The 23779-nt window shown below is 39.9% G+C and overlaps 1 protein-coding gene and 2 long non-coding RNA genes across 6 annotated transcripts; 1 reads left to right on the top strand and 2 right to left on the bottom strand.

Annotated features, from left to right (window-relative positions):
- Window positions 1-5747: 5747 nt before the first annotated feature.
- LOC143099612 (zinc-binding protein A33-like) lies at window positions 5748-9707 on the bottom strand. Of its 2 annotated transcripts, XM_076262529.1 has the most exons (6): window positions 9020-9707; window positions 8794-8889; window positions 7582-7812; window positions 7393-7415; window positions 7189-7307; window positions 5748-6656 (listed from the first exon to the last, which is right to left on the bottom strand). In XM_076262529.1, the coding sequence occupies exons 1-6, from the start codon at window positions 9413-9415 to the stop codon at window positions 6067-6069; spliced, it is 1455 nt and encodes a 484-aa protein (XP_076118644.1). In that variant the 5' UTR covers window positions 9416-9707; the 3' UTR covers window positions 5748-6066. The 2 variants fall into 2 exon arrangements, with proteins under 2 accessions (XP_076118644.1, XP_076118645.1); XM_076262530.1 differs by lacking the exon at window positions 8794-8889.
- Window positions 9708-10875: 1168 nt separating this feature from the next.
- On the top strand, window positions 10876-16395 carry LOC143099611 (uncharacterized). The gene is made up of 4 exons (XR_012981689.1): window positions 10876-11207; window positions 11939-12030; window positions 14757-14824; window positions 15510-16395. It is a non-coding gene; the product is annotated as an uncharacterized LOC143099611 (long non-coding RNA).
- A 2340-nt stretch (window positions 16396-18735) lies between these two features.
- Window positions 18736-23372, bottom strand: LOC143100184 (uncharacterized). Of its 3 annotated transcripts, XR_012981865.1 has the most exons (5): window positions 23041-23372; window positions 22603-22885; window positions 21962-22061; window positions 19603-19723; window positions 18736-19384 (listed from the first exon to the last, which is right to left on the bottom strand). It is a non-coding gene; the product is annotated as an uncharacterized LOC143100184 (long non-coding RNA). The 3 variants fall into 3 exon arrangements; XR_012981863.1 differs by lacking the exon at window positions 22603-22885; XR_012981864.1 differs by lacking the exon at window positions 23041-23372 and having other exon boundaries at window positions 22603-22986.
- Between the last annotated feature and the right edge of the window lie 407 nt (window positions 23373-23779).

Here is a 23779-nt window from a genome sequence, read left to right as displayed (position 1 = left end):
GTAACCGGAGATCGTCACAGTGAGAAGCCGCATTGGCATGCAAAATACCCCTGGATGGAGGATCCGGTAACGTTGCCCAACAATAGGAGGGCTGTCGAAGCAACATTCCTGAGGACTGAAAAGCAGTTGGCAAAAGAGCCGGAGTGGAAGGCGGGATGCAAGTAACAGTTGAGACCAAGCGGTATCTACTGAAGATCCGGGTCACAACTTCAAAGGGAACCCTGAGACCCCACCAGCTTGTGTGTTACGGGCTGGATAGCATTGCGGAAATCAATCAGCATGTGTCACCCAAGAGACTACAAAAAATATTTCCCGACATTCCCCTCCATGAACTGGTCCGTCCCACTAAAATCAAGCTCCTCATCAGTCATAAAGAAGGCCAGCTCGTCCCTCAGAAGGTGCGCTCCGTCGGTGACCTAGTCTTGTGGGATGGTCCCCTTGGAAAAACAGTGGGCGGTTCTCATCCGGATCTTTTGGAAGATGTCACAGTCACGGCCCATGGCTCCAGAACGCATTTTGCACGCTCCATGCGGACAGCGGCTGCGGAGTATAAAGAAGTCATCTGTAATGGCTCAGCTCAACTGCCTTCATTCACCCAAGCCACTACGTGTGCTGCCGGCCGAGACTTCATGAACTGGTGGAGGTGGGATAGCATCGGGGCTGCCTGTGAACCAGTGGCGGAGCTAGGGGGTGGCTTAGCGGGCTTAAGCCCCGAATCTTTTTTCAAAAGCCCCGAATCTTTTTTTAGTGTTTTAAATTCCCGGCAACTCTTATTTCCAATATAACTTCCCCTCGGTTTCTCTATAAATGTCACCAAATGCTCTATTACAGAGGAAATATATCCCTTATTTTCAAAGCCCAATATTGAAAAATAATTTGACTTGCTACACGATCTATGCCAGGTCTCTGGGCTATCCGCTATGGTGATTTGAATGGTTAGATTGATTTTAGATCCAGTGAAAATGCTGACTTGACAACGCTACGTCATGGCTTCGGTGTTCCAAAAAGCCTCTGTCAGAAGTCTGTCACTTTTACAGTCTGTGATAAAACACCTTGTGTACATGTTGTTGAAACGTTATGGATATTAGAAAGTTTTTCAAAAGACCACCCAGCTCCGTTCAAGCAACAGCATCGCCCAGTGAACTGACGGATGGTGTTGTTTCAGGTTGGTGATTTCACGTTAAGAGCTTTCAGTCAGTTAGGCAGGCTAACGTTAGGCTACTTGGCTAGCTCCCTAAATGCTTAATGTTAACGTTAAATGTCCTCGTTCGTCGGCGTAATTTAGAAGAGGAAACACTTGACATTGTGTAACAAATAAAAAAAGGAAACATCACAAACTGTGTTGTCCCTATCTGGACACAGAGTTGTGTTGTTTTCAACACATTGGTTTTAAGAGTGTATCAGAGGAGGATAAAACAATGCTGGATAGTCCACTAACAATAGAGGAACTTTTAGAGGCTATAGGTGACATGAATAGTGGTAAAGCACCTGGGCCAGATGGGTTGCCAATAGAATTTTATAAAGAATTTAAAAGTAAATTGGTCCAGCCTCTTCTAGACATGTATAATGAATCATATGAATTGGGAATGTTGCCAGACTCATTGAGAATAGCTACTGTAACTCTTATATTAAAACCTAACAAACCCCCAACTGAATGTTCCTCCTACAGGGGAATAAGTCTCATGGAATGTGACACTAAGGCTCTTGCCAGGAGACTAGACAAATATTTACCTAAATTAATAACTAATGATCAACAAGGTTTTGTTAGAAATGGACAGGGATATCACAATATCAGGCGGGTCCTGAATATATTATATGAAAAACGTAACACTAAAGACACTGCAATGTTATCTCTGGATGCACGCCAAGCATTTGATAGAATAGAATGGAACTATCTCCTAGAATTACTTCCAAGATATGGGTTGGGTGAGTCATTCCTCCAATGGATTCGACTACTATATACAAATCCTACAGCACAAATTCTAACTAATGACAATGTTTCAAAACCATTTAACCTACAGCGATCAACCAGACAGGGATGCCCTTTATCACCACTACTTTTTACATTAGCAATAGAACCTCTGGCTGTAGCGGAGAGAACACATGAAGGTATATCAGGCATAAGAATTGGAGGAAGAGAACACCTTATTTCTTTATTTGCAGATGACATTATATATTTTTTGACAGATTTAAACAAGAGCATCCAAAACCTGACAAGATTATTAGAAGAATTTCTGGTTATGAAATTAATCATTCTAAATCTGTATTAATGTTTCTTAATGAGGAAGAGAGGAAGAACCCCACAGTAACAACACATTTTACAACAACTAGTGAAGGTTTCAAATATCTGGGTGTTAAAATTACTCCAGATCTCAATAAAACTAGATGTACCGCAGAGCGGTACAAAATATGACCACCGCCCAGTCCAGCACATTTTTTCCACAAAAATAAATCACGCTGAAAGGCCTATATGATTCTAACTGTCTCACTAAATTGCATTATCCACACTCAATTCTCACTGGTATCTGCTAGACAACAAGTACCAAAACATGATTAGTTCATAGATTTCACATGTAAAATTCATTTTGTACAACCCCACCCCCATCTTGCCTGTTCATAATTCGGAGAAATTCTTGTGTGCATGTGTGCGTGTACATGTTTATGTTTATGTGTGTGGGTGTGTGTGTGTGTGTGTGTGTGTGCGTGCTTGTGTGTGTGCCTGCGTATGTGTCTGTGTTGGTGCATGTGCATGCATGCGTACATATGTCTACTGTGTGAGTATGTGTCATACGTATGATTACTGTGAATGTATGTGTGAGCGTGTGTATCTGTTTATGCACATGTGTGCACATGGAATGGGTTAAGATGACCCCTGGAGGCAAACATACGGAAAAATTTGGTCATCCTAGGCCCTACGGTTCTCAAGATATTCACAGAAAACTGTGTCTGCCCTACCCTCCTTTCGGGGGGTCCAGTCCAGCGGGGGGGCTACAGATCAAAATGAAAAATTATGGTTCCATGCTATCCATGTGGGGTTACATGCCCACCAAGTTTTCTGTACCCCGGACATTCAGTGTCCTGGGAATCCTTGTTGGTGTACGGTCACTAAATGTACACATAAATTATTTTATTGTAAGGCCCCCCATGAACGAAAGTACACAAAACGTGGCATGCATTCGGAGGGTGTCATAATGATGATACACTTTCAATTTTGTGCAGTTTTGACCTTGTCAGCCAGAGATATTGTGATGAAAACACCTAATGTTTTGCTTTTTAATTTTTAACTAGGTGGCGCTATACATGAAATAAGTGGTAATGGGATGGGTTGACATGCCCCCTTAAGACCAACATACAAAAAAAAGTGGACCTCCTAGGCCCTACGGTTCTCGAGATATTCACAGAAAACTGTCTCCGGCCACCTACAGGCCAGTTGGTGTATAGTAACATAAATTAATTTATTGTGTAGCCCCCCATGAGCGGAATTCCACGAAACTTGGCATGCATTCAGAGGGTGTCATAATGATCCTACACTTCCAATTTCGTGCAGTTTTGACTATGTTAGGTCACAGATACCTGCGATTACAACACCTAATTTTTACTTTTTTGTGTTTAACTAGGTGGAGCTACAGTATACATGAAATGAGTGGTTATGGAATGGGTTGACATTGCCCCTTGAAAAAAAATGGTCCTCCTAAACCCTACGGTTCTCGAGATATTCACAGAAAACTGTGTCTGCCCTACCCTCCTTTCGGGGGGTCCAGTCCAGCGGGGGGGCTACAGATCAAAACGAAAAACGATGGTTCCATGCTATCCATGTGGGGTTACATGCCCACCAAGTTTCGTGTACCCCGGTCTTACAGTGTCCCGGGAATCCTTGACAGAAATTTGGACATGCGAAAAAGAAAAAAAAAAAAAAAAGAAGAAAAAAAAAGAAAAAATCTGACTAAACCTATATGACTGCCGCTTCGCTGCACGGCGGTCATAATAATCACATCAAACTACGACCCCTTGATAGATCAGGTCACCCAATTATTAAACTGATGGTCTGGTTTGCCTATATCTATGATGGGGCGAATTAATGTTATAAAAATTTCAATTTTACCTCCATTTCTGTACCTTTTCCAAACACTTCCTCTACCATTACCAACATTGTTTTATGATAATTTAGCTAAGTTGTTTAGTCAGTTTATCTGGAACAACAGGAAAGCGAGACTTTGCCTAAAACGGCTATATCAGCCATATGAGAGAGGGGGACTACAGTTTCCAAATCTCAGGTGGTACTATATGGCTGCCCAGTTAACATCAGCTACACATTATTTTTGTGCATCACCTCCATCTTGGGTAAGCATTGAAAGAGAATCCGTTCCATTGTCCTTACATAGCTATATATATTCCTCAGATGAAAAAAGACTGAAAAAACAAACAAAAAATCCCTTCCTGAAAAACACAATTTTAGTGTGGCATGTTGCACACAAACACATGGGGGACTCTCCAGTAATCTCTCAATTCACCCCAATCTGGGGTAATGAACAGTTCACTCCTGGTAAAAAAGATGGGGGGTTTAAATTATGGCATGCAAAAGGTATACAGAGAGTGATAGATTCATATATGGATGGAGTGTTGCTAACCTTCAGACAATTGTGTGAAAAATATCAAATCCCTTCAAAGCATTTCTTTAAATATCTGCAGTTAAAACATTTCATCTCATCCAGATACAAACCGATTACACACATCCCACCATTATCAAAAATAGAAGAAGTCTCCCTTGGGCGTATGGGAAGGAAACACCTACTTTCTATCTATTATAACTTGCTTATATCTACTTCTAAAGAATCTGCAGTGGACAGGTTAAATGCCTGGAAAGATGACATACAAGAAGACATAACTGAAGTGGATTGGAAGGCGGCCTGTTTAAAGGCACAAGTACAGACAATAAATACAAGGTCTAAACTCCTCTAATATAAATGGTTAATGAGAACATATATGACCCCTGTCAAACTTCATCATATGTCTGGCAACATTCCAGACACTTGTAGTAAATGTAAGGATAACAAGGGAACCCTTTTTCATTGTTTGTGGGAATTGATTCCCATTGATTCAGAAGTTTTGGAAAGATGTTATAAATTCTCTGTCAGAGACCTTTCATCTCAACATATCACTGAATGCTAAGCTACAGTATGTGTACTTGGGATCTATCCATTGAACTTTATACAAATGCAAAGAAAGACTAGACTGGTGGACTTTGGACTTGTACAAGCCAGGAGGGTGATTGCACTTAATTGGAAAAGTGTAGAGGCTCCTTCAATGAAACATTGGGTAAAGGAGCTTTCCGAGTGCCTTGGTCTGGAAAGACTAACATATATTGCTAAGGGAAAACAGAAAGAGTTTCATCATCTCTGGGAACCATATATGAGCATTATAGAGTCTGAGATGTAATGTTTATTTATCCTAAGTTGTTCTGTATCTTTTTATGTTTTATTTTTTTTATTTATTATTATATTTTTAAGCGGGATCCTTATTACATTGGAGTACTTGATTTCAAATGTATATATTTTTTAAGCTAAGTTGTACATATGTGGAATTTGCAAGTTTAGCCTAGGTGTGTGTGTATGTGTGTGTATGTGTGTGTGTGTGTGTGTGGGGGGGGGGGGGGGGGGGAGTATGTGTAAATGTTCTATTTTGAATTGTTATGCAATGCAAAAAATCAATAAATATATTGGGGGAAAAAAAAAAAAGGAATACAACTGGGGAGGTTGGGTTATGGAAGTGCTACTGAAGTGGATATTTCTCAGAATATAAGGAAAAAATATTCTGAGAAAACATGTATTGAGACATGCATGTATTGTGATTGGAACATTAAGACTCAAATAGACAAAGTATAATGCAATACCTAAATGTGTATTTTGAAAATTTTCTTTGCACTACTCTTAAAGAATACATGTTATGCAACGCTACCCAAAATCTCAAAATCGACCAGAGCATGAAAACAGTGCTGTTTCCTACATTTACATGTATTCATTTGGCAGATGCTTTTATCCAAAGCTTCTTACAGCAATAGAGTAGCATTTAAGCTACAGTGCAGAGCAGACCTTCAATTTGATTAGTTTTTGCAGTGTGACTGGGCTGCTTTACTGTTACTGAAACCTTCACTGGTAACATCCTCAGAGGAGACATCCGACAGCCATTAAAGTATGGAAACACTCTCTCAGTGAAAGTGTGTGTGAGAGTGTGTAGGTGGGTGTTATTATCAGGGTCAGAGAATGACAGCTCTCCTCTGTCCCAGTCCAGCTGCACTCTGAGCCTCTGGAGTTTCTTCTTCAGTGTGAGGACAGTGAGGGGCTGTGGTGCAGTACATACTCCATATACAGCACCATTACACCCAACACACCACCATCCACTCGTGGAGGATAAGTCTCCCTTCCTCTGGAGAGACTCTGTCATCACACCCACATGCCACAATGTGTTCTCCCCAACCTCCACATCCCAGAAGTGAGTCCCTGAGTTAAAGCCCTCAGAGCCCAGGACACTGGCAAAGTGATCAAATCTCTCTGGGTTATCAGGAAGCTGCTGCCTCTCATCACCCCATTTCACACTGGTCAGATCCTCAGACAGGATGAGATTGGATTTTGCAGTGTTGGGATCCAGAGTCACAGGAGCTGCAGAGAGAAAGAACACAGAGATTTGTGATGAGAATGTGACTCGTTATCAATAAGGCTGTTTGATTCAGAAACAATACATTTGAATACATAACGTTTAGGTGTGATTCGATTTGATGTGATACAATGTGATAGAGCCTGGGGACAGGTTCACAACTGGACCTTTTCTACCTACCTTCTGGAGCAGGCGTAAAGGGAATAGCGCACAACTAACGCAATTAGTGGGCTAAAGTCAATCACACCACAAATGGCCTCCAAATTCCATTCATAATATCTTCAATACAGATTTATACAGTTTCACTGTAGCCTGTGTTATTTTTCAGGATTGTGTGAAATTGTTAAAAAAATTTAACTGACAAATCTCACCGAAGTAAATTGGTTTAGTCTTGACAATTGGTTGCCGAGGGCGTCATAAAAGCTAAGATTGCCATTGCTCGCATCTTCAAGGTTCAAATACCGATATGTATCAGTGAATATTGTTTTTATGTGTGTGTGTGTGTGTGTGTGTGTGTGTGTGTGTGTGACTACTTACTGTATTGAACAGTCTCCTGCATCTTCTCCCAGACTCTGAACTTCAGGTTGCCCAGGTGCTTTGCCACATTGATCAGAGCTCCTAAAACCCTCTCTGTTTCCTGCAGTGAGCACTGGGCTCTGGAATAACATGCAGGAGTCAGTGCTGCTGTGGGTTTGGGTTCAGAACCACAGAGAAGAGAGAGACAGGAGGCAGATCACTCACCTTTCCACTGTGCTCTTGTAGTTCTGGAAAATTATAAATAATTAAATGTCAATCAGTGTTGCACCATCTTTTCAAATTCAAATACATGTAGTACATGTATATGAGTACATGAGTATATGATACATATAACCATAAAATCAGTTATCCAATGTTTACATAACTCACTTCATGAGAGTGGATGGTTCATACCTGCAGTAATGTGATGTCATCAGCTCCCATCTCCTCTTCTAGGTCTCTGATTGAGTCTGAAAGAGATGAGATCTCTCTGCTCATCTTCTCAATCTTCTCCTTCATCATCTGACTCTTCTGCTCCTCTTCCTCCCTCAGTGCAGCTATCCTGGCTGCCTCTTCATCTCGTAGAAACTGGTGAAGCTTCTCAAACTCCTCCTTGATCTGCTTCTCTGTGAGATGGGCCTGAGTCTAGATCAAATCAATTTATGTTCATTCATTGCTCCAGTGCACTGTCACTTTAAGAAGAGTCTCAATGGTTCTTATAAGGCCCTTTTGCCAGCTCTTGGTAGAGTCTCTTGCTCAACAGTCTCACCAATTCTAGCCTTGTTTGATTGCACTACATTGATATCACAATATTAAGTTAATACAAGCAGCCTTCACTCGTTGCTTTGGAAATGAAAGCATGTAATGTAGGAAGCTTTACATTTCTGTTTGCAATTAAATAAGAATTTTGAGCCTGGTAGCCACTTAGCGTTTCAACAGGCATATTGTCGTTGTTGCCTTTATCATTTCTTTTCTCTTGATGTTTCTTATATTTAACAGGAGATGTCAACCATGACACGCTACCTGGAACCTGCCTCTTACTCTCTGTCTCTTCTGCATGCTCATGATTTGTTCCAAATTACGCTTTAGTGTGTAGTAGACTAACGTTCAAGCTAGAGCTGTGGAATGGAGAGGCAAGACCCAAAAATATTGAACATCCTTGATAACTCATTTCTGAAGGTTTTAATGCACTATTGGAATAAAAACTATAAATAAATGCTGTGTTGTTTGCGTTAGTCTTTTAAACGTAAGAATGATCCAGGGCTGATGCTTGGCATAACAGCAAGATACACCAGGCATGTGCTATACATCATTCACTAGTCAGTGCAGTCGCAATTTGATGACGTTCATGGATCCTCCAGATATCGTACCCATCATGCACTGCAGTTGTCGGCCTCATTTAAATGCTGGGGGAGGGCCCAGAGGCAGCGGCCCCACCTATAGCTCCGCCCCTGGCTCTAGCTGTAGACCTTTGTGAAAATCGCCTGAATTCTCCATTAAAGCTGTTGTCAAGGTTATCCAATTAGCAGCAAACTACGTTCCTTTAAAAACATATTTTGAGTGACAGGTACATCTGACTTGATTCACATCTCCACCTATGTTATGTAACATGTGCCTGGTCCTCACCTTGATGTGTTTTGCTGTTTTATCACAGGTCACTTTAGCCTCCTCCAAAGTCTTCAGTTTCTCCTGTAAGAGCTGCAGTTTGATCTTGAGCTCCTCCTGGTAATAATAACAGACTTCACTGCAGACTGCAGCATCTCTACATTCAACAGTGACGTTCATTCATCTCCAAGGTGATCACGTGGTGCTGCGATATCCCATCACCATAATTAAGAGAAATCATTCTTACCTTACAGTCAAGAGTTGCTTCATCTATAGGATGGAATTTATGGCCAGTGTGTTTTTTGGAGTCTCTACACACCAAACACACAGGCTGTTTATCATCCAGACAGAAGAGCTTGAGTTTCTCACTGTGCAGACTGCAGAGCAACTCAGACCCTGCTGAAGCTTTCTGACTTCTCTCCTGTAAGAAGGTCTCACACAGGTTCCTTAACGCCTTGCTAGGAGGATATAAATCCTTTGAGCACTTCCCCCTGCAGTAGGGACATTCTCTGGATCCTTTGCTCTCCCAGAACTGCTGCAGACAGGCTTTACACACACTGTGAGCACAGGATAAAATGACGGGATCCTTGAAGATGTCACAGCACACAGGACAGGTGAGATCCTCTTCATGTTTAGAAGCCATTTCGTCTTTTCTGTAAAGTCTCTCCTCAGTCGCCAGCTTTACTTTCACTTTCAGCAGTCAGAGCACACGCGTCATTCCCAAACTCAGATTCTTCTGTTTCACACTTTCATCCAGCCAACTTTCAGCCTCACCAGCTTCAGACCCAAACTGTTTCCCTTATTACTTTTAAAAACTGTGTTAAAGTAAGAAGGTTCTAGCTAAAGTATCCCACGTGAGGGTGTCTAGTGGAGGGAACAAATCAACCTGTCACTTAACTTCACTTCCTGCTCCTGCACGAGTCAAGTAGAGGGAGGGACTATGGTAAGAAAGGATTCCGATTGGCCAGCCGTAGTTGCCAGCCCAGTTCCCTGGTCTCTGCTGCCACCAACCAAAGTTCCAGTTGTGGGTGTGAACTGTATAGGGTGACCTAGAACTCAGCCTAGAACTGTAGCTGCTAGAGGCACAGGGACTGACTCCAAACCAGTAGAGTGCAGACTTTCCCCATACTTAACTCATGGAGTTCAGGTTACAAGTAGACAGGCAAGACTTTCCCTGATGCCTGATGAGGCAATTAAGATGTTTTTGAATACATATTAAAAATGAACGTAAATGTAAGAAATTGAAAAAGAGCAAGAAGTCTGTAAGTCCCACATAGTCACATGGATAACATGTGCAACATAATGTTGTGTATAGGTTAATTTAGCATGGATAACATAGTGTACATATGGGTTCATTTAGCTGCACACTGAGGCTGGCCCCAGATCAGTGGATTACACACTCTCTCCAACACAGACACTGATCCTGGTGTTCAGGTTCCAAATAGGCAGATGAGATTCTCAATGTGTGGTCTGTACAGATGAATATCCTACATAATGAAGAGAACAAAGTGTTTTGTAGTACAGGTACATATACACAATACAATGAAGTGTGTGCTCAAGAATCTGTAAAGTAGAGTGAGAGGTGCGTAATCACATGTGATGTTGTGTGGAGCCACGTACAGCTGTGCTCTCCTCTCTTAATCTGACCTTTAGCAACACTATGCACAGCTGTATGAATGTGGTCAGCAGTGGGCAATCAATATTAAAAAATGTTGCTTTAAATAAACCAATTAAATAAATAAACGTGTGTGTGTGTGTGCTGCTCCTTACCCTTATGTGGCCTCCAGCTCCTAAAGGTGCAGGCCACCATTATAATCCAGTCAAGTACTACAGCATACTTCAGATAACTCTTCACAGTTCCATTAATTATAGTCGTTTTGTCTTTATTTTGTCTTTTTTTATATTGTCTTTATTTTATTTTATATATTTTATCTTTGTCATGAACTGATTCATCAGGCAAGTGTTAGTGATTTGAATTTGTTGCGGGCAGCCATAGGTAGCCAGTGTAGATGCTATCCGGCAAAAGATTCTTTGGACGCCGCCATTGGCCGAATACCGGCGCCCATTGACTTACATTGTAAACATGACATTGACAACCAACACAGTCTCACTCCCTACTCGTCAAAGGTCTGACGCATGGTCAAGGTTCCTTGGCGTCAAATTCCAACGAGAAAGGTGTACCCTTTGCGTCGTTTTTCGACGTGGGGGTCCGTCAGATAGACATTCATGTTAATCCCTCACCGTCAGATATAGACGAAAGGAAATCAAATGTCCATCAAAGGTGATGCCGTCACGCAACCCAGTCTGAAAATCTAACAGGCTTACAAAATAGCATGGCGAAAAAATGGCTGTGACATTCTTTTGAAGCTGCATCAACGTGATATCTCATAGCTCGCTACACCCTCATTCTGCCTGAGAAGGACCAAACCAGCAAGGTAACTACCATTTTATTCATTTCTGAGCTAGGGGAACTTATTTTGTAAACAACTTGTTTTACATATTTATGTTTGTTTATACAGAATGTAATCGATATGTGCTTTCACAACTGATCAACAAATGGACCATTTTCTTGTGTTTGCACTAGCTTGACAGCAGTAGCGAGATATGTAAACATCCGGTAACGGCGAAGCTGGTTACGGTCATGTGACACACGCAACCACAAGAAAGCGGAAACGCAGCATAGAGCGAGCCAAAAAATTGCCTAGTTTTAAGCAGGTCAGTCTCACAATAAGCTATTTATCCTTGGGTCTGGGTAACTCATGGGACAAAACATGTTGTTAATATAGGCTAATTACCGTTTTTTCCTGAAAAAAAGCCAACATTTCTGTGTCCAGGTATTGCATTTCTGCAGTGTAGGCTACTATGTAGTGCAGCTTTTAATGTACAAAGTACTGTATTTTCCTGCATATGAACTACAAATATTCCTCCAAAACCAGTGTTGACATTTGAAGTAGGCCTATTGGAGTTATTTTTTTGGTATTGTAGTATTTGAATATTTACCCACAACAGTTTTATGTAGGCCTAATGTATTCTCAAGGCCATTTTTGCATAGGCTCTTCCTTTTTCATGCTAGAGATAATGTAATTATAACCATTGGCCATTTCATGTTTCAAACCTTTGAAATAATTTTACTGATGTTTACTGTTACACCTTAATTGTGCTTCAGCAATGCCAAGACACAATCTGTGAAGCCTGGCCCCGAAGAAGAGGAGGCATGGCCTGTCCCAATGCATGCAGGGCAAAACAAACATACATTTTGTGAGTATTGCTAATATTAAATGACATCCAGGTATACAATACACAACTATGTATAGGCTTTTTGCACGAGTGGTTTTTGGTGGGCTCGTTTGTTTCCGATGGAGCCAGGTGTGTTTGAACCTGTCGCTATTGTTAATGTAATTAGTGTCTACACGGACTAGGTTGGTTGTTGCACATAGTGAATCAGCACTTTACAATAAAGAAGGATTTATGCATGTGTTAAATTTGTTATTATTGGCCAAACAAGTAATTCAGTGTCGGAGTAAACATATAAGGAGCAGAATATAACAGAAGATGTCGTTACAACACAGCTAACACTCCACCGGAGATAGACGAGCCCACCGAGGAGCCTTTTGTGCGACTAGTCAATTAGTCTATGTAAATAAAATGATGGGGCAAATAAAGCAGAATAGTGGTTGCTAGGTTGGCATTTAGGTAGTGGTTGCAAGGTTGTTGCTAGGGCAATTGAGATGGTTCCTAGGTTGTTGCTATGGTAGAAATGGTGGTTGCTATGCTAAACATAGTGGTTGCTTTGTTGGTTGCTAGGGTATTACCCTGTTGGTTTCTGTGGTGGTTCCTAGGTTGACATTATGGTGGTGGTTGTTAGGTCAGTGGTAGGGTAATTGAGATGGTTCCTAGGTTGTTGCTATGGTAGATATGTTGGTTGCTATATTAAATAAAGTGGTTGCTATGCTGGTTGCTAGGGTGATCATGTTGGTGGCTACGGTGGTTGCTAGGTTGACATTATGGTGGTGGTTGTTAGGTCAGTGGTAGGGTAATTGGGATGGTTCCTAGGTTGTTGCTATGGTAGATATGTTGGTTGCTATAATAAACAAAGTGGTTGCTATGCTGGTTGCTAGGGTAATCTTGTTGGTTGCTATGCTAGTTGCTAGGGTAATCTTGTTGGTTGCTATGGTGGTTGCTAGGTTGAAATTGTAGTGGTGGTTGCTAGGTTATTGATGGGGTAATTGAGATGGTTGCTAGGGTGCTGCTAGGGTAGATATGGTGGTTGCAATGTGGTAGGGTAATAGAGATGGTTCCTAGGTTTTTGCCATGGTAGAAATGGTGGTTGCTATATTAAACAAAGTGGTTGCTATGCTGGTTGCTAGGGTAATCTTGTTGGTTGCTATGCTGGTTGCTAGGGTAATCTTGTTTGTTGCTATGGTGGTTCATAGGGTAATTGAGATGGTTGCTAGGGTGCTGCTAGGGTAGATATGGTGGTTGCAATGTGGTAGGGTAATAGAGATTGTTCCTAGGTTGTTGCCATGGTAGAAATGGTGGTTGCTTTATTAAACAAAGCAGTTATGCTGGTTGCTAGGGTAATCATGTTAGTTGCTATGGTGGTTGCTAGGTTGACATTATGGTGGTGGTTGTTAGGTCAATGGTAGGGTAATTGAGATGGTTCCTAGGTTGTTGCTATGGTAGATATGTTGGCTGCTATACTAAACATAGCGGTTGCTATGCTGGTTGCTAGGGTAATCATGTTGGTTGCTATGGTGGTTGCTAGGTTGACATTATGGTGGTGGTTGTTAGGTCAATGGTAGGGTAAGTGAGATGGTTCCTGGGTTGTTGCTATGGTAGATATGTTGGCTGCTATACTAAACATAGCGGTTGCTATGCTGGTTGCTAGGGTAATCATGTTGGTTGCTATGCTGGTTACTATGGTAATCTTGTTGGTTGCTATGGTGGTTTCTAGAGAAAAAGAATATTAGAATATTAACAAACCCCCTCTTTTGATTGGTAGTGATAAGACTACAACTACATTTGCAAGAGAAAGTGTAGCTCATTTCATCACTTTAAAATCTTAAAGTGTGTGCATTCTGTATATGATTGGTCGTTAGCACTGGTTGCTCCCATTGGCTGGCAATCCGGAAACTATTGCTGTCCCTTACACTTGTTTACACAGGGTATGTAAAGATGGCGGAGAATACAGGTAACAGTCGGGCATTTGCTACAATTTATATTAATTTAATACTTTTGTTTAACTCTGAAACCCCAGAAGATGAGAGACTGAATCTCCTGAAGAGGCGTTTATGAATCGTATGCACCAACACTATCGCTGGCATCGCCAAACAAAACATTGGCAACTAAAGTTAGCGACTACACAGGCTAATAATTATAATAAGGACTAACGTTAGTAGGCTACTGCACGATATACTGTTGTTATACAAATACAAGGATTTAATTATTATGAGATGAGCATGAACCTTGAGAATTTTGATTCTCAGATGGCCTACGAAAATGGGTTATTTTTCTCAATTGCTTAATAGGCGATTTATTTGTTTTATATATTTGTTTATTTATTTATAGCCTACTATCCTGCATGGGAACCATTAGCATAACAATGCACTTAAAACCTGCTAAATAGATTTTAACTGGTAATTAGGTGTTTTAATCAGTGAGTTTAGATTGTACAACACAATGAACAATGCCAGGGACACCTATTGGGTTGTAGCCATAACATCTACTTTGAATATTAAACTCCAAAACCTTAAATAATGATAATTGACAATCTTCCATTGACATAATTGGGAAGCATTTTTTCTTTACTCTAATGTCAGATGAGGTCAGTGCAATTGTATTATAAGGTGAATAACGTTTGCAGGTTGTTCAGGCCTTGCTGTGATATGGACCACCCTGGCCATTGTGGACTCCACTATTAGGGACAGGTAATTCAACCACCTAAAGCATATACTTTCTAAAAGTCTTGCCTTTACATCCTACAGAAGTTCGAGAGGGTCCCATGTGTGCAGTGCTGCCCTTCTGCTTTGTGATGGCCGTGAACTTCAATAAGGTGGGACACCTAGTGACAGGCTTTCAGAAAATTTACAGTTCGGTGAATATGCCTTTCCTTCGTTTTGTAGCTTGAAACGTGTCATATATATCCTTCATTCACCAGTATATGTGCACAAAAGTTTGCAGGAACAGTGGAATACAGATTATTATAGCTTACATCATATCTATACACTACATGATGACATGATGATCTATCCTTATATTTCACCCTAAAAACTACCAGTGCTCAAAATTATCCGTCACTCAGAACAGTGATCTCATCCTGGCATATGATATTGTCAAGACCACAGAAGGGTGGAATATAACTTATTATATCTTAAATCACATTTACACACTACAATAATTCCAAAAGGATATCATTTAGGGTTCTTAAGATGATCTATCCTTATATTTTCACATTAGATTTATACATACAAAATAGAACCATGTACAGATTTTTGGCCGCCAAAGTTTGCAGAAAGGTGGGATATGTCCTAATGTATGTTAATTCACATCTACTAGTGAAAAGCTTTCAGAAAAGATATGGTTTGGTTAGGTGAAATTGCTTTGCCTTTGAGTTGGAGCTTAAAACGTATCATATGTGCCTTTCGTTTGCCAATATACAAAATAGAACCATGTATAAATTTGTCCTAATGTTTTCTAGACTTATTTTAAATTTGTCCCCTCTACTTATGTTTTCACAGATCCTTGCTCCTGATATCCTGATGTTTGGGTTGCATTACATTATATGACTCCAACAGAACACCTACAGAAATAAGTGTTCCAGTACTAATTTCTGCTCATCTGTGGTTCTCCTGACTCTGGCATGTTTGGAGAGCAAGGATTCCAATGAATGACTGCTCATCAGTTGCACCATTAACACAATCATCCTTCAATCCCCCAAGATCCCCTCTCTCTACATCAAAGGAGCTGATAATGTGGTGTCCTTCCACAAGCAACAAGACAGCCAGCATGTAAACAAGGCCCGCCTTGTTTGTCTACTTCCTGAGGAGGCTGAATCATGCTGGCCTTGACACCTTAGTTCTTGCTTCCATGTACAGCTGTGTTGTGGAGCACATCCTCACTTCCTGTGGTGTACTGCATCAGGTGGTTACAACAGTACAGAGTATTGGCAGCAATCTACCCATTGTCAATGACCTTTACATCAGTAGATACATATAAGACTTTCTACAGGTATTTTGCATCATGAAGAATTCCACCCTACTTGCTAATGGACTGAATCCCCCCTCCCTGTATGGAGTATCAGGACTAGAACCACCTGGCTGAGGAACAGTGAGGCTAATAAACTCACCACACATAAAGATAACTGTCTCACACTAACTGCTGCTCTTAGCATGATATAAGTACCACACCAAGTAATTGGTGCTATTTTACTATAGGCTTCAGCAATACTGCTATTTTTGCACTTAGATTAAAATTTCCATAATCACATTAAAAACTGATTACCATTGTTTTGCATTTTAGAGTGATTTTAACCAGTTATACTGCATGTGAGTGATGGAGCAAAATGCATTTCATTGTATTGTAGGCCTACTAAATACATGACAATAAACCAAACTTGAACTTGAATCTAGGCTTTGTAAATATGGGATCAGAGTGAAATTACCTCACACACCCTGGAAGCTACAGTAACACACAATCAGATCAGATTCAGATCAGGTCTCAAATACAGCAAACCAGTTTATTCCCCTAAATCAATTTGTGCCGCATGTTGTTATTAGTTGAAAATTACTGGTGTAACCTTATCTGACCTGTCTGACCTTTGCCATTCATGGACATGTACATAATGGGTTGGCATTTCTAACTATAAGGCAAGGATCACATCAGCCAGCGCAAACGTAACGCAACGCTCAGACCATAATAAGTGTTATCTCGTTCCTAAGCAACACAAACGGTTTGTCAATTTAATACACTCAAGTTGCGCTTGCCACCTCTGCCAATCTTTGGCTCCGCCTCCTGGCAACACAGAAACAGCTAGAGGTCTCAAATTTGACAAACTATTTTGTTTTTACCCCCTTATCAATATATGTGCCACATGTTGGTATTAGTTGATAATAACTGGTGTAACCTTTTCAGGGCCTGTTTAAAGGAACCGTATGTAAGAAATGTATTTAAATTAATCATAAAATGGCCCTGATATGTCACTAGACATTAAGAAATCATGTTAATTTCAAATACATATATCACTGACAACAGTAGTCTGGCCAGGATATTGTCATTTAAAAAGTGAAGTTGCAGCCCTCAACTGATGTTGTTGTGTTTTGTCATGTCATGTTGTGTTTTGGCCTGATGCGCTACCCTCCACCTATCTACTAATCACTAAGTAAGTAGTGTTTCGGCATCCGGGTTGGCAACCTCGAGTCAGGGGGGAGGGGGAGGGGATACACCGCTCTACAGTAATTTGAAAGTGATTGCAGTACCAGTTTTGGCCATAATCTTACATATGGTTCCTTTAACCTATGCAAATCATGGACATCTAATCCTAGGGTTAGCATTTGTGACTTAGATACCCCCTAGACTGATTAAATCTGGAATGTGACATCCATATATGACACAAAATATGAGTGTGTAGTAAAATCACACATCACATATTCACACACTCTATAGCGCCCCCTAGAAATCCAATATTTCCTATATTTGGCTCCGCCTCCTGGCAACACAGAAGCCAGTAGATATCTCAAATTTGAAAAACTAGTTTGTTATTATCCCCTGTATCAAAATATGTGCCACATGCTGGCACTATCTTGAATTAACTGGTGTAATCCTATCAAGGCCTGTCTGACCTATACAAATTATGACCATCTAAACCTAGGGTTAGCATTTCTAACTTGCATACCTCATAGACAGACTAAATTTGGCATGTGACATCTATATATGACATAAAATATATGAGAGAAGTAAAATCATGCCTCACATATTCACAGACTCTATAGCGCCCCCTAGAAATCTAGATTTTCCAATCTTTGGCTCCGCCTCCTGTCAACACACAAGCAGTCAGAGGTCTCAAATTTGACAAACAACTTTGTTATCATACCCTGTATCAAAATATGTGCCACATGCCAACATTTCATGAAATAATGAGTGTGACACTTACCTAGGCCTGTCTGGCCAATATGGGTGTCTGAAGTTTCTGAGTATGTCCAGTGCATCAAACTTGCCAAGGCATGTAAGGTCAGTGAAATTAGGTTTATTTCAGTACAGCACACCTCTGTGTATCATAATCAATCAAAATATGGATGTTTTAATGGTTTGGGTATGATTTAAGAACTTTTGTTTATCAAAGTATGTGAAAAATATACTCTAAACGTCTGTTTCTAAAGATGTCTTGAAGATCAAAATTCCCACAGCATGTAAGGTCAGTGAAATTAGGTTTATTTCAGTACAGCACACCTCTGTGTATCATAATCAATCAAAATATGGATGTTTTAATGGTTTGGGTATGATTTAAGAACTTTTGTTTATCAAAGTATGTGAAAAATATGCTCCCTAAACGTCTGTTTCTAAAGATGTCTTGAAGATCAAAATTCCCACAGCATGTAAGGTCAGTGAAATTAGGTTTATTTCAGTACAGCACACCTCTGTGTATCATAATCAATCAAAATATGGATGTTTTAATGGTTTGGGTATGATTTAAGAACTTTTGTTTATCAAAGTATGTGAAAAATATGCTCCCTAAACGTTTGTTTCTAAAGATGTCTTGAAGATCAAAATTCCCACAGCATGTAAGGTCAGTGAAATTAGGTTTATTTCAGTACAGCACACCTCTGTGTATCATAATCAATCAAAATATGGATGTTTTAATGGTTTGGGTAGGATTAAAGAACTTTTGTTTATCAGCATATGTGAAAAACATGCACTCTAAATGTCAGTTCCTAAAGATGTCTTGAAGATCAAAATTCCCACAGCATGTAAGGTCAGTGAAATTAGGTTTATTTCAGTACAGCACACCTCTGTGTATCATAATCAATCAAAATATGGATGTTGTAATGGTTTGGGTAGGATTAAAGAACTTTTGTTTATCAACGTATGTGAAAAATATGGTCTCTAAACACCCGTTTCTGGGTTTATTTCAGCACAACACATATCCAAATATGTATTTTTTAATGGTTTGTGTTTGCTTAAACCAAGGGAGTGTCCAATAAACATAAAACATACATCAAAGGTATATGCTAACACAGAGGGAGCAAATAACAAAAATAATAATAATAATAATAATAATACATTTAATTTTCATAGCGCTTTTCAAGACCGGTTGCAGTAGTCCAGTCTGGGGGAGAGGGGGGGTGAGGGCATGGATGAGAATGATGCATTGTTCAGCCGTGTGGTCACAGGAACAGTCCCGCCACCGGAATGATGTGCTTGACAAGCATCATGCGTATAGGAGACCAATTTTGTAGGCAAAACGATGTTGACACCCATCTATTCTCAGGAGCAGTTCATCTATAACTGGCAGGAACAGCTGCAGAAAAATCCCTTGGCTGTGCTTGGCTCCTTCCTGGCATGTCTGGTCTCACTATGTCTTTCTGCTTTGGTGATGAGCCTGAAAACAGTTGACAACCTGGAAATTAGAAAGATATAAAACATTTAAATATTGATACCAAGAGACACTACAATCTCCTAACATGCAATATATATGAAGACATATATAGCCCTATATCATATATCAGTGCATCCAGGGTACGCCTGATACATTTAAACAATATACAGCATACTTTATATTTTCTAAAAGCCTTTACTCTTTAGATATTATTTAACATGAATTGAGACATGTCCCACCTTCCTCCACAGTTGTGTCCAAATAGAGAAAAGGCCAGGAGCTTCTTTCCACAGGAGCAATCCAGCTCTCAGCAGTCAAGTATCTTTCTGCTTTGGGATGAGCCTATCAACAGTTAATTACCTGGAAATCAGAAAGAACTTTTGAAATGTTTAGAGTACCAAAAAAGAAAATACAATCTCAGTGTTTCTTTTGACATGTTCAAACATACTGGGGTGCATTTCCCAAAACCATAGTTGCTAACCTGTTGGTTGGCAATGGGAAATTGCATTGCAACCAACAAAGTTGCTAACTTAATTAGCAACTAAGGTGCTAACTTAGTTAGCAAGTAAGGTTTTAGGAAACGCGCCCCAGTTGACTAAAGTTCACCTATACAAGATAGGTCTATGTTTTGAAAATAGTGCACAAGTATTTGAGAAGGGTGGAGCAATTCCTAATTTATGTTAATGATTTGGTTGAAGTGCTTGAATTAGCTGTGTAGGCCAGAATGTATAAGTTGGTTCATCAATATGGGTCTATGTACAATGTGTGGTGCACCAAAGTGAAAAGGTTGGACATGTCTTAATTCATATTAATTGACATCTACAGGCTATAGGCTTTAAGAAAATGTATTATACGGCTCTTCACATAATCTTCATATTAGGTGGTTGAATCAACTGTCTCTTACTGGTGGAGGCCAAAATGTATAACCTGTACAGTTGGTTCCTACAATATGGGCCTAGTATAGCAACCAATATATCTACGATAACTACTACAATGTCAACCTAGCAACCACCATATAAATGACTAAGTAAATGTTTTTCCAATTGTTCTCTTCTGTTTATGGTAGACCCAAATGGTCACACTTGGATATTGAACCCAGACCGCTGTAGCTGCAGACTGACTCTTAAATCACTAAACCACAAAACAGAGAATGAGAGATAACATCTGTGTCATACAAAGTCTGACTGAGCAGACGTAGCTGTCCCTTAATAGTGTAGGCCAAAATGTTCATATTCATTGACATCTACAGGCTATGGGCTTTCAGAAAATATATGGTTTATGTGGTCAATTCAGCTGTCCCTTAATAGTGTAGGCCAAAATGTATCAACTGAACAATTTGCTTCTCGATCTACAATATGGGCCTATGTACGCCTTATGATACACCAAAGTACGTAGGAAGGTGGGACATGTCTTAATTCATATTCATTGACATCTAAAGGCTATGGGATTTCAGAAAATATATGGTTTATGTGGTCAATTCAGCTGTCCCTTAATAGTGTAGGCCAAAATGTATCAACTGAACAATTTGCTTCTCGATCTACAATATGGGCCTATGTACGCCTTATGATACACCAAAATAAGTAGGAAGGTGGAACATGTCTTAATTCATATTCATTGACATCTAAAGGCTATGGGCTTTCAGAAAATATATGGTTTATGTGGTCAATTCAGCTGTCCCTTAATAGTGTAGGCCAAAATGTATCAACTGAACAATTTGTTTCTCAATCTACAATATGGGCCTATGTACGCCTTTTGATACACCAAAGTACGTAGGAAGGTGGGACATGTCTTAATTCATATTCATTGACATCTAAAGGCTATGGGATTTCAGAAAATATATGGTTTATGTGGTCAATTCAGCTGTCCCTTAATAGTGTAGGCCAAAATGTATCAACTGAACAATTTGCTTCTCGATCTACAATATGGGCCTATGTACGCCTTATGATACACCAAAGTACGTAGGAAGGTGGGACATGTCTTAATTCATATTCATTGACATCTAAAGGCTATGGGCTTTCAGAAAATATATGGTTTATGTGGTCAATTCAGCTGTCCCTTAATAGTGTAGGCCAAAATGTATCAACTGAACAATTTGCTTCTCGATCTACAATATGGGCCTATGTACGCCTTATGATACACCAAAATAAGTAGGAAGGTGGAACATGTCTTAATTCATATTCATTGACATCTACAGGCTATGGGCTTTCAGAAAATATATGGTTTATGTGGTCAACTCAGCTGTCCCTTAATAGTGTAGGCCAAAATGTATCAACTGAACAATTTGCTTCTCGATCTTAACGACATCCTCTGTTATATTCTGCTTCTTACATGTTCACTCCGACACTGAATTACTTGTTTGGCCAATAATAACAAATTTAACACATGCATAAATCCTTCTTTATTGTAAAGTGCTGATTCACTAGGTGCCACAACCAACCTAGTCGGTGTAGACACTAATTACATTAACAATAGTGACAGGTTCAAACACACCTGGCTCCATCGGAAACAAATGAGCCCACCAAGAGCCACTCGTGCAACAAGCCTATACATAGTTGTGTATTGTATACCTGGATGTCATTTAATATTAGCAATACTCACAAAATGTATGTTCGTTTTGCCCTGCATGCATTGGGACAGGCCATGCCTCCTCTTCTTCAGGGCCAGGCTTCACAGATTGTGTCTTGGCATTGCTGAAGCACTGAAGCAACATTAAGGTGTAACAGTAAACATCAGTAAAATTATTTCAAAGGTTTGAAACATGAAATGGCCAATGGTTACAATAACATTATCTTTAGCATGAAAAAGGAAGAGCCTATGCAAAAATGGCCTTAAGAATACATTAGGCCTACATAAACTGTTGTGGGTAAATATTCAAATACTACAATACTAAAAAAGAACTCCTATAGGCCTACTTCAAATGTCAACACTGGTTTTGGAGGAATATTTGTAGTTCATATGCAGGAAAATACAAGCACATTAAAAGCTGCACTACATAGTAGCCTACACTGCAGAAATGCAATACTTTGGACACAGAAATGTTGGCTTTTTTTCAGGATAAAACGGTAATAACCTATAATAACAACATGTTTTGTCCCATGAGTTACCCAGACCCAAGGATAAATAACTTATTGTGAGATTGACCTGCTTAAAACAAGGCAATTTAAGCATAACGTGTCGAATAATGATTTATTTAGCTAATTCATGTAGGCCTATAATTTGACCATATCTTTTACACTTACAAGACTTTGAACTGCACTGAAAAATTGCACTAAAATCGCACGATTGTAGGCTTTGTACACCATGAAGGAGTGTTGTTCAGGATAACTAGGCTTATATTTTGTTCGAAAACAACAACAAAAAACAGCATTATTGTTTACAAAATGTACGTCGCTTAACTTTCTCCACATGGCTCGCTCTATGCCGCGTTTCCGCTTTCTTGTGGTTGCGTGTGTCACATGACCGTAACCAGCTTCGCCGTTACCGGATGTTTACATATCTCGCTACTGCTGTCTAGTATCGAAGCTAGTGCAAACACAAGAAAATGGTCCATTTGTTGATCAGTTGTGAAAGCACATATCGATTACATTCTGTATAAACAAACATAAATATGTAAAACAAGTTGTTTACAAACGAAGTAGGCCTACCCCTAGCTCAGAAACGAATAAAATGGTAGTTACCTTGCTGGTTTGGTCCTTCTCAGGCAGAATGAGGGTCTAGCGAGCTACGAGATATCACGTTGCTGCAGCTTCAAAAGAATGTAACAGACATTTTTTCGCCATGCTATTTTGTAAAGCCTGTTAGATTTTCAGACTGGGTTGCGTGACGGCATCACCTTTGATGGACATTTGATTTCCTTTCGTCTATATCTGACGGTGAGGGATTAACATGAATGTCTATCTGACGGACCCCCACGTCGAAAAACGACGCAAAGGGTACACCTTTCTCGTTGGAATTTGACGCCAAGGAACCTTGACCATGCGTCAGACCTTTGACGAGTAGGGAGTGAGACTGTGTTGCGACAACACATGTAAACAAAACGTCAATTATGTGCTCAAACTAACGCCGCTGACTTATGACAAAAACCATTCCACTTTGATACGAAACTACATTTTTGTACAACATTTATCCAGCAAAAATTATAGAATTTGGATTAAGTAATGTGGAGAAATATCGATATTAAGAAAATTGCCTCTGCGTGACGCCGAGTTAATGGCATTTCCCCTTGTTCATGAGTCACGTATAACAGGTCACGTCGGTGGCCGTTATCCCTCACATGCCAGAGTAATGACATTCAAAAACGTACCTTTATATTACATTACAATTTATAAAGGAACGAAATGTCAAAAGAATTAAGCAATATGTTTGCTGGATGACACGAATATTAGTAAGGAAAAACAAGATTTTTACCGTAATGTC

This window comes from Alosa pseudoharengus, unplaced genomic scaffold, assembly GCF_046254945.1.
Source record: "Alosa pseudoharengus isolate Yale_2024_CS ecotype anadromous, Long Island Sound unplaced genomic scaffold, YU_APseudo_1.1 YU_APseudo_1.1_scf_3, whole genome shotgun sequence".
NCBI classification, from domain to species: Eukaryota; Metazoa; Chordata; class Actinopteri; order Clupeiformes; family Clupeidae; genus Alosa; species Alosa pseudoharengus.
The sequence above is the reverse complement of the archived record's forward strand: the minus strand, read 5'-3'. Positions and strand labels throughout refer to the sequence as shown.

What these genes read in the sequence shown, in the direction of transcription:
- LOC143099612 (XM_076262529.1), bottom strand. Translation starts at nt 9,415, where the DNA reads ATGGCTTCTAAACATGAAGAGGATCTCACCTGTCCTGTGTGCTGTGAC. An exon ending in ATGACATCACATTACTGCAG is followed by an intron (nt 7,416 to 7,581) that starts GTATGAACCATC and finishes ATAATTTTCCAG; the next exon opens with AACTACAAGAGCACAGTGGA. An exon ending in TACAAGAGCACAGTGGAAAG is followed by an intron (nt 7,308 to 7,392) that starts GTGAGTGATCTG and finishes ATGTTATTCCAG; the next exon opens with AGCCCAGTGCTCACTGCAGG.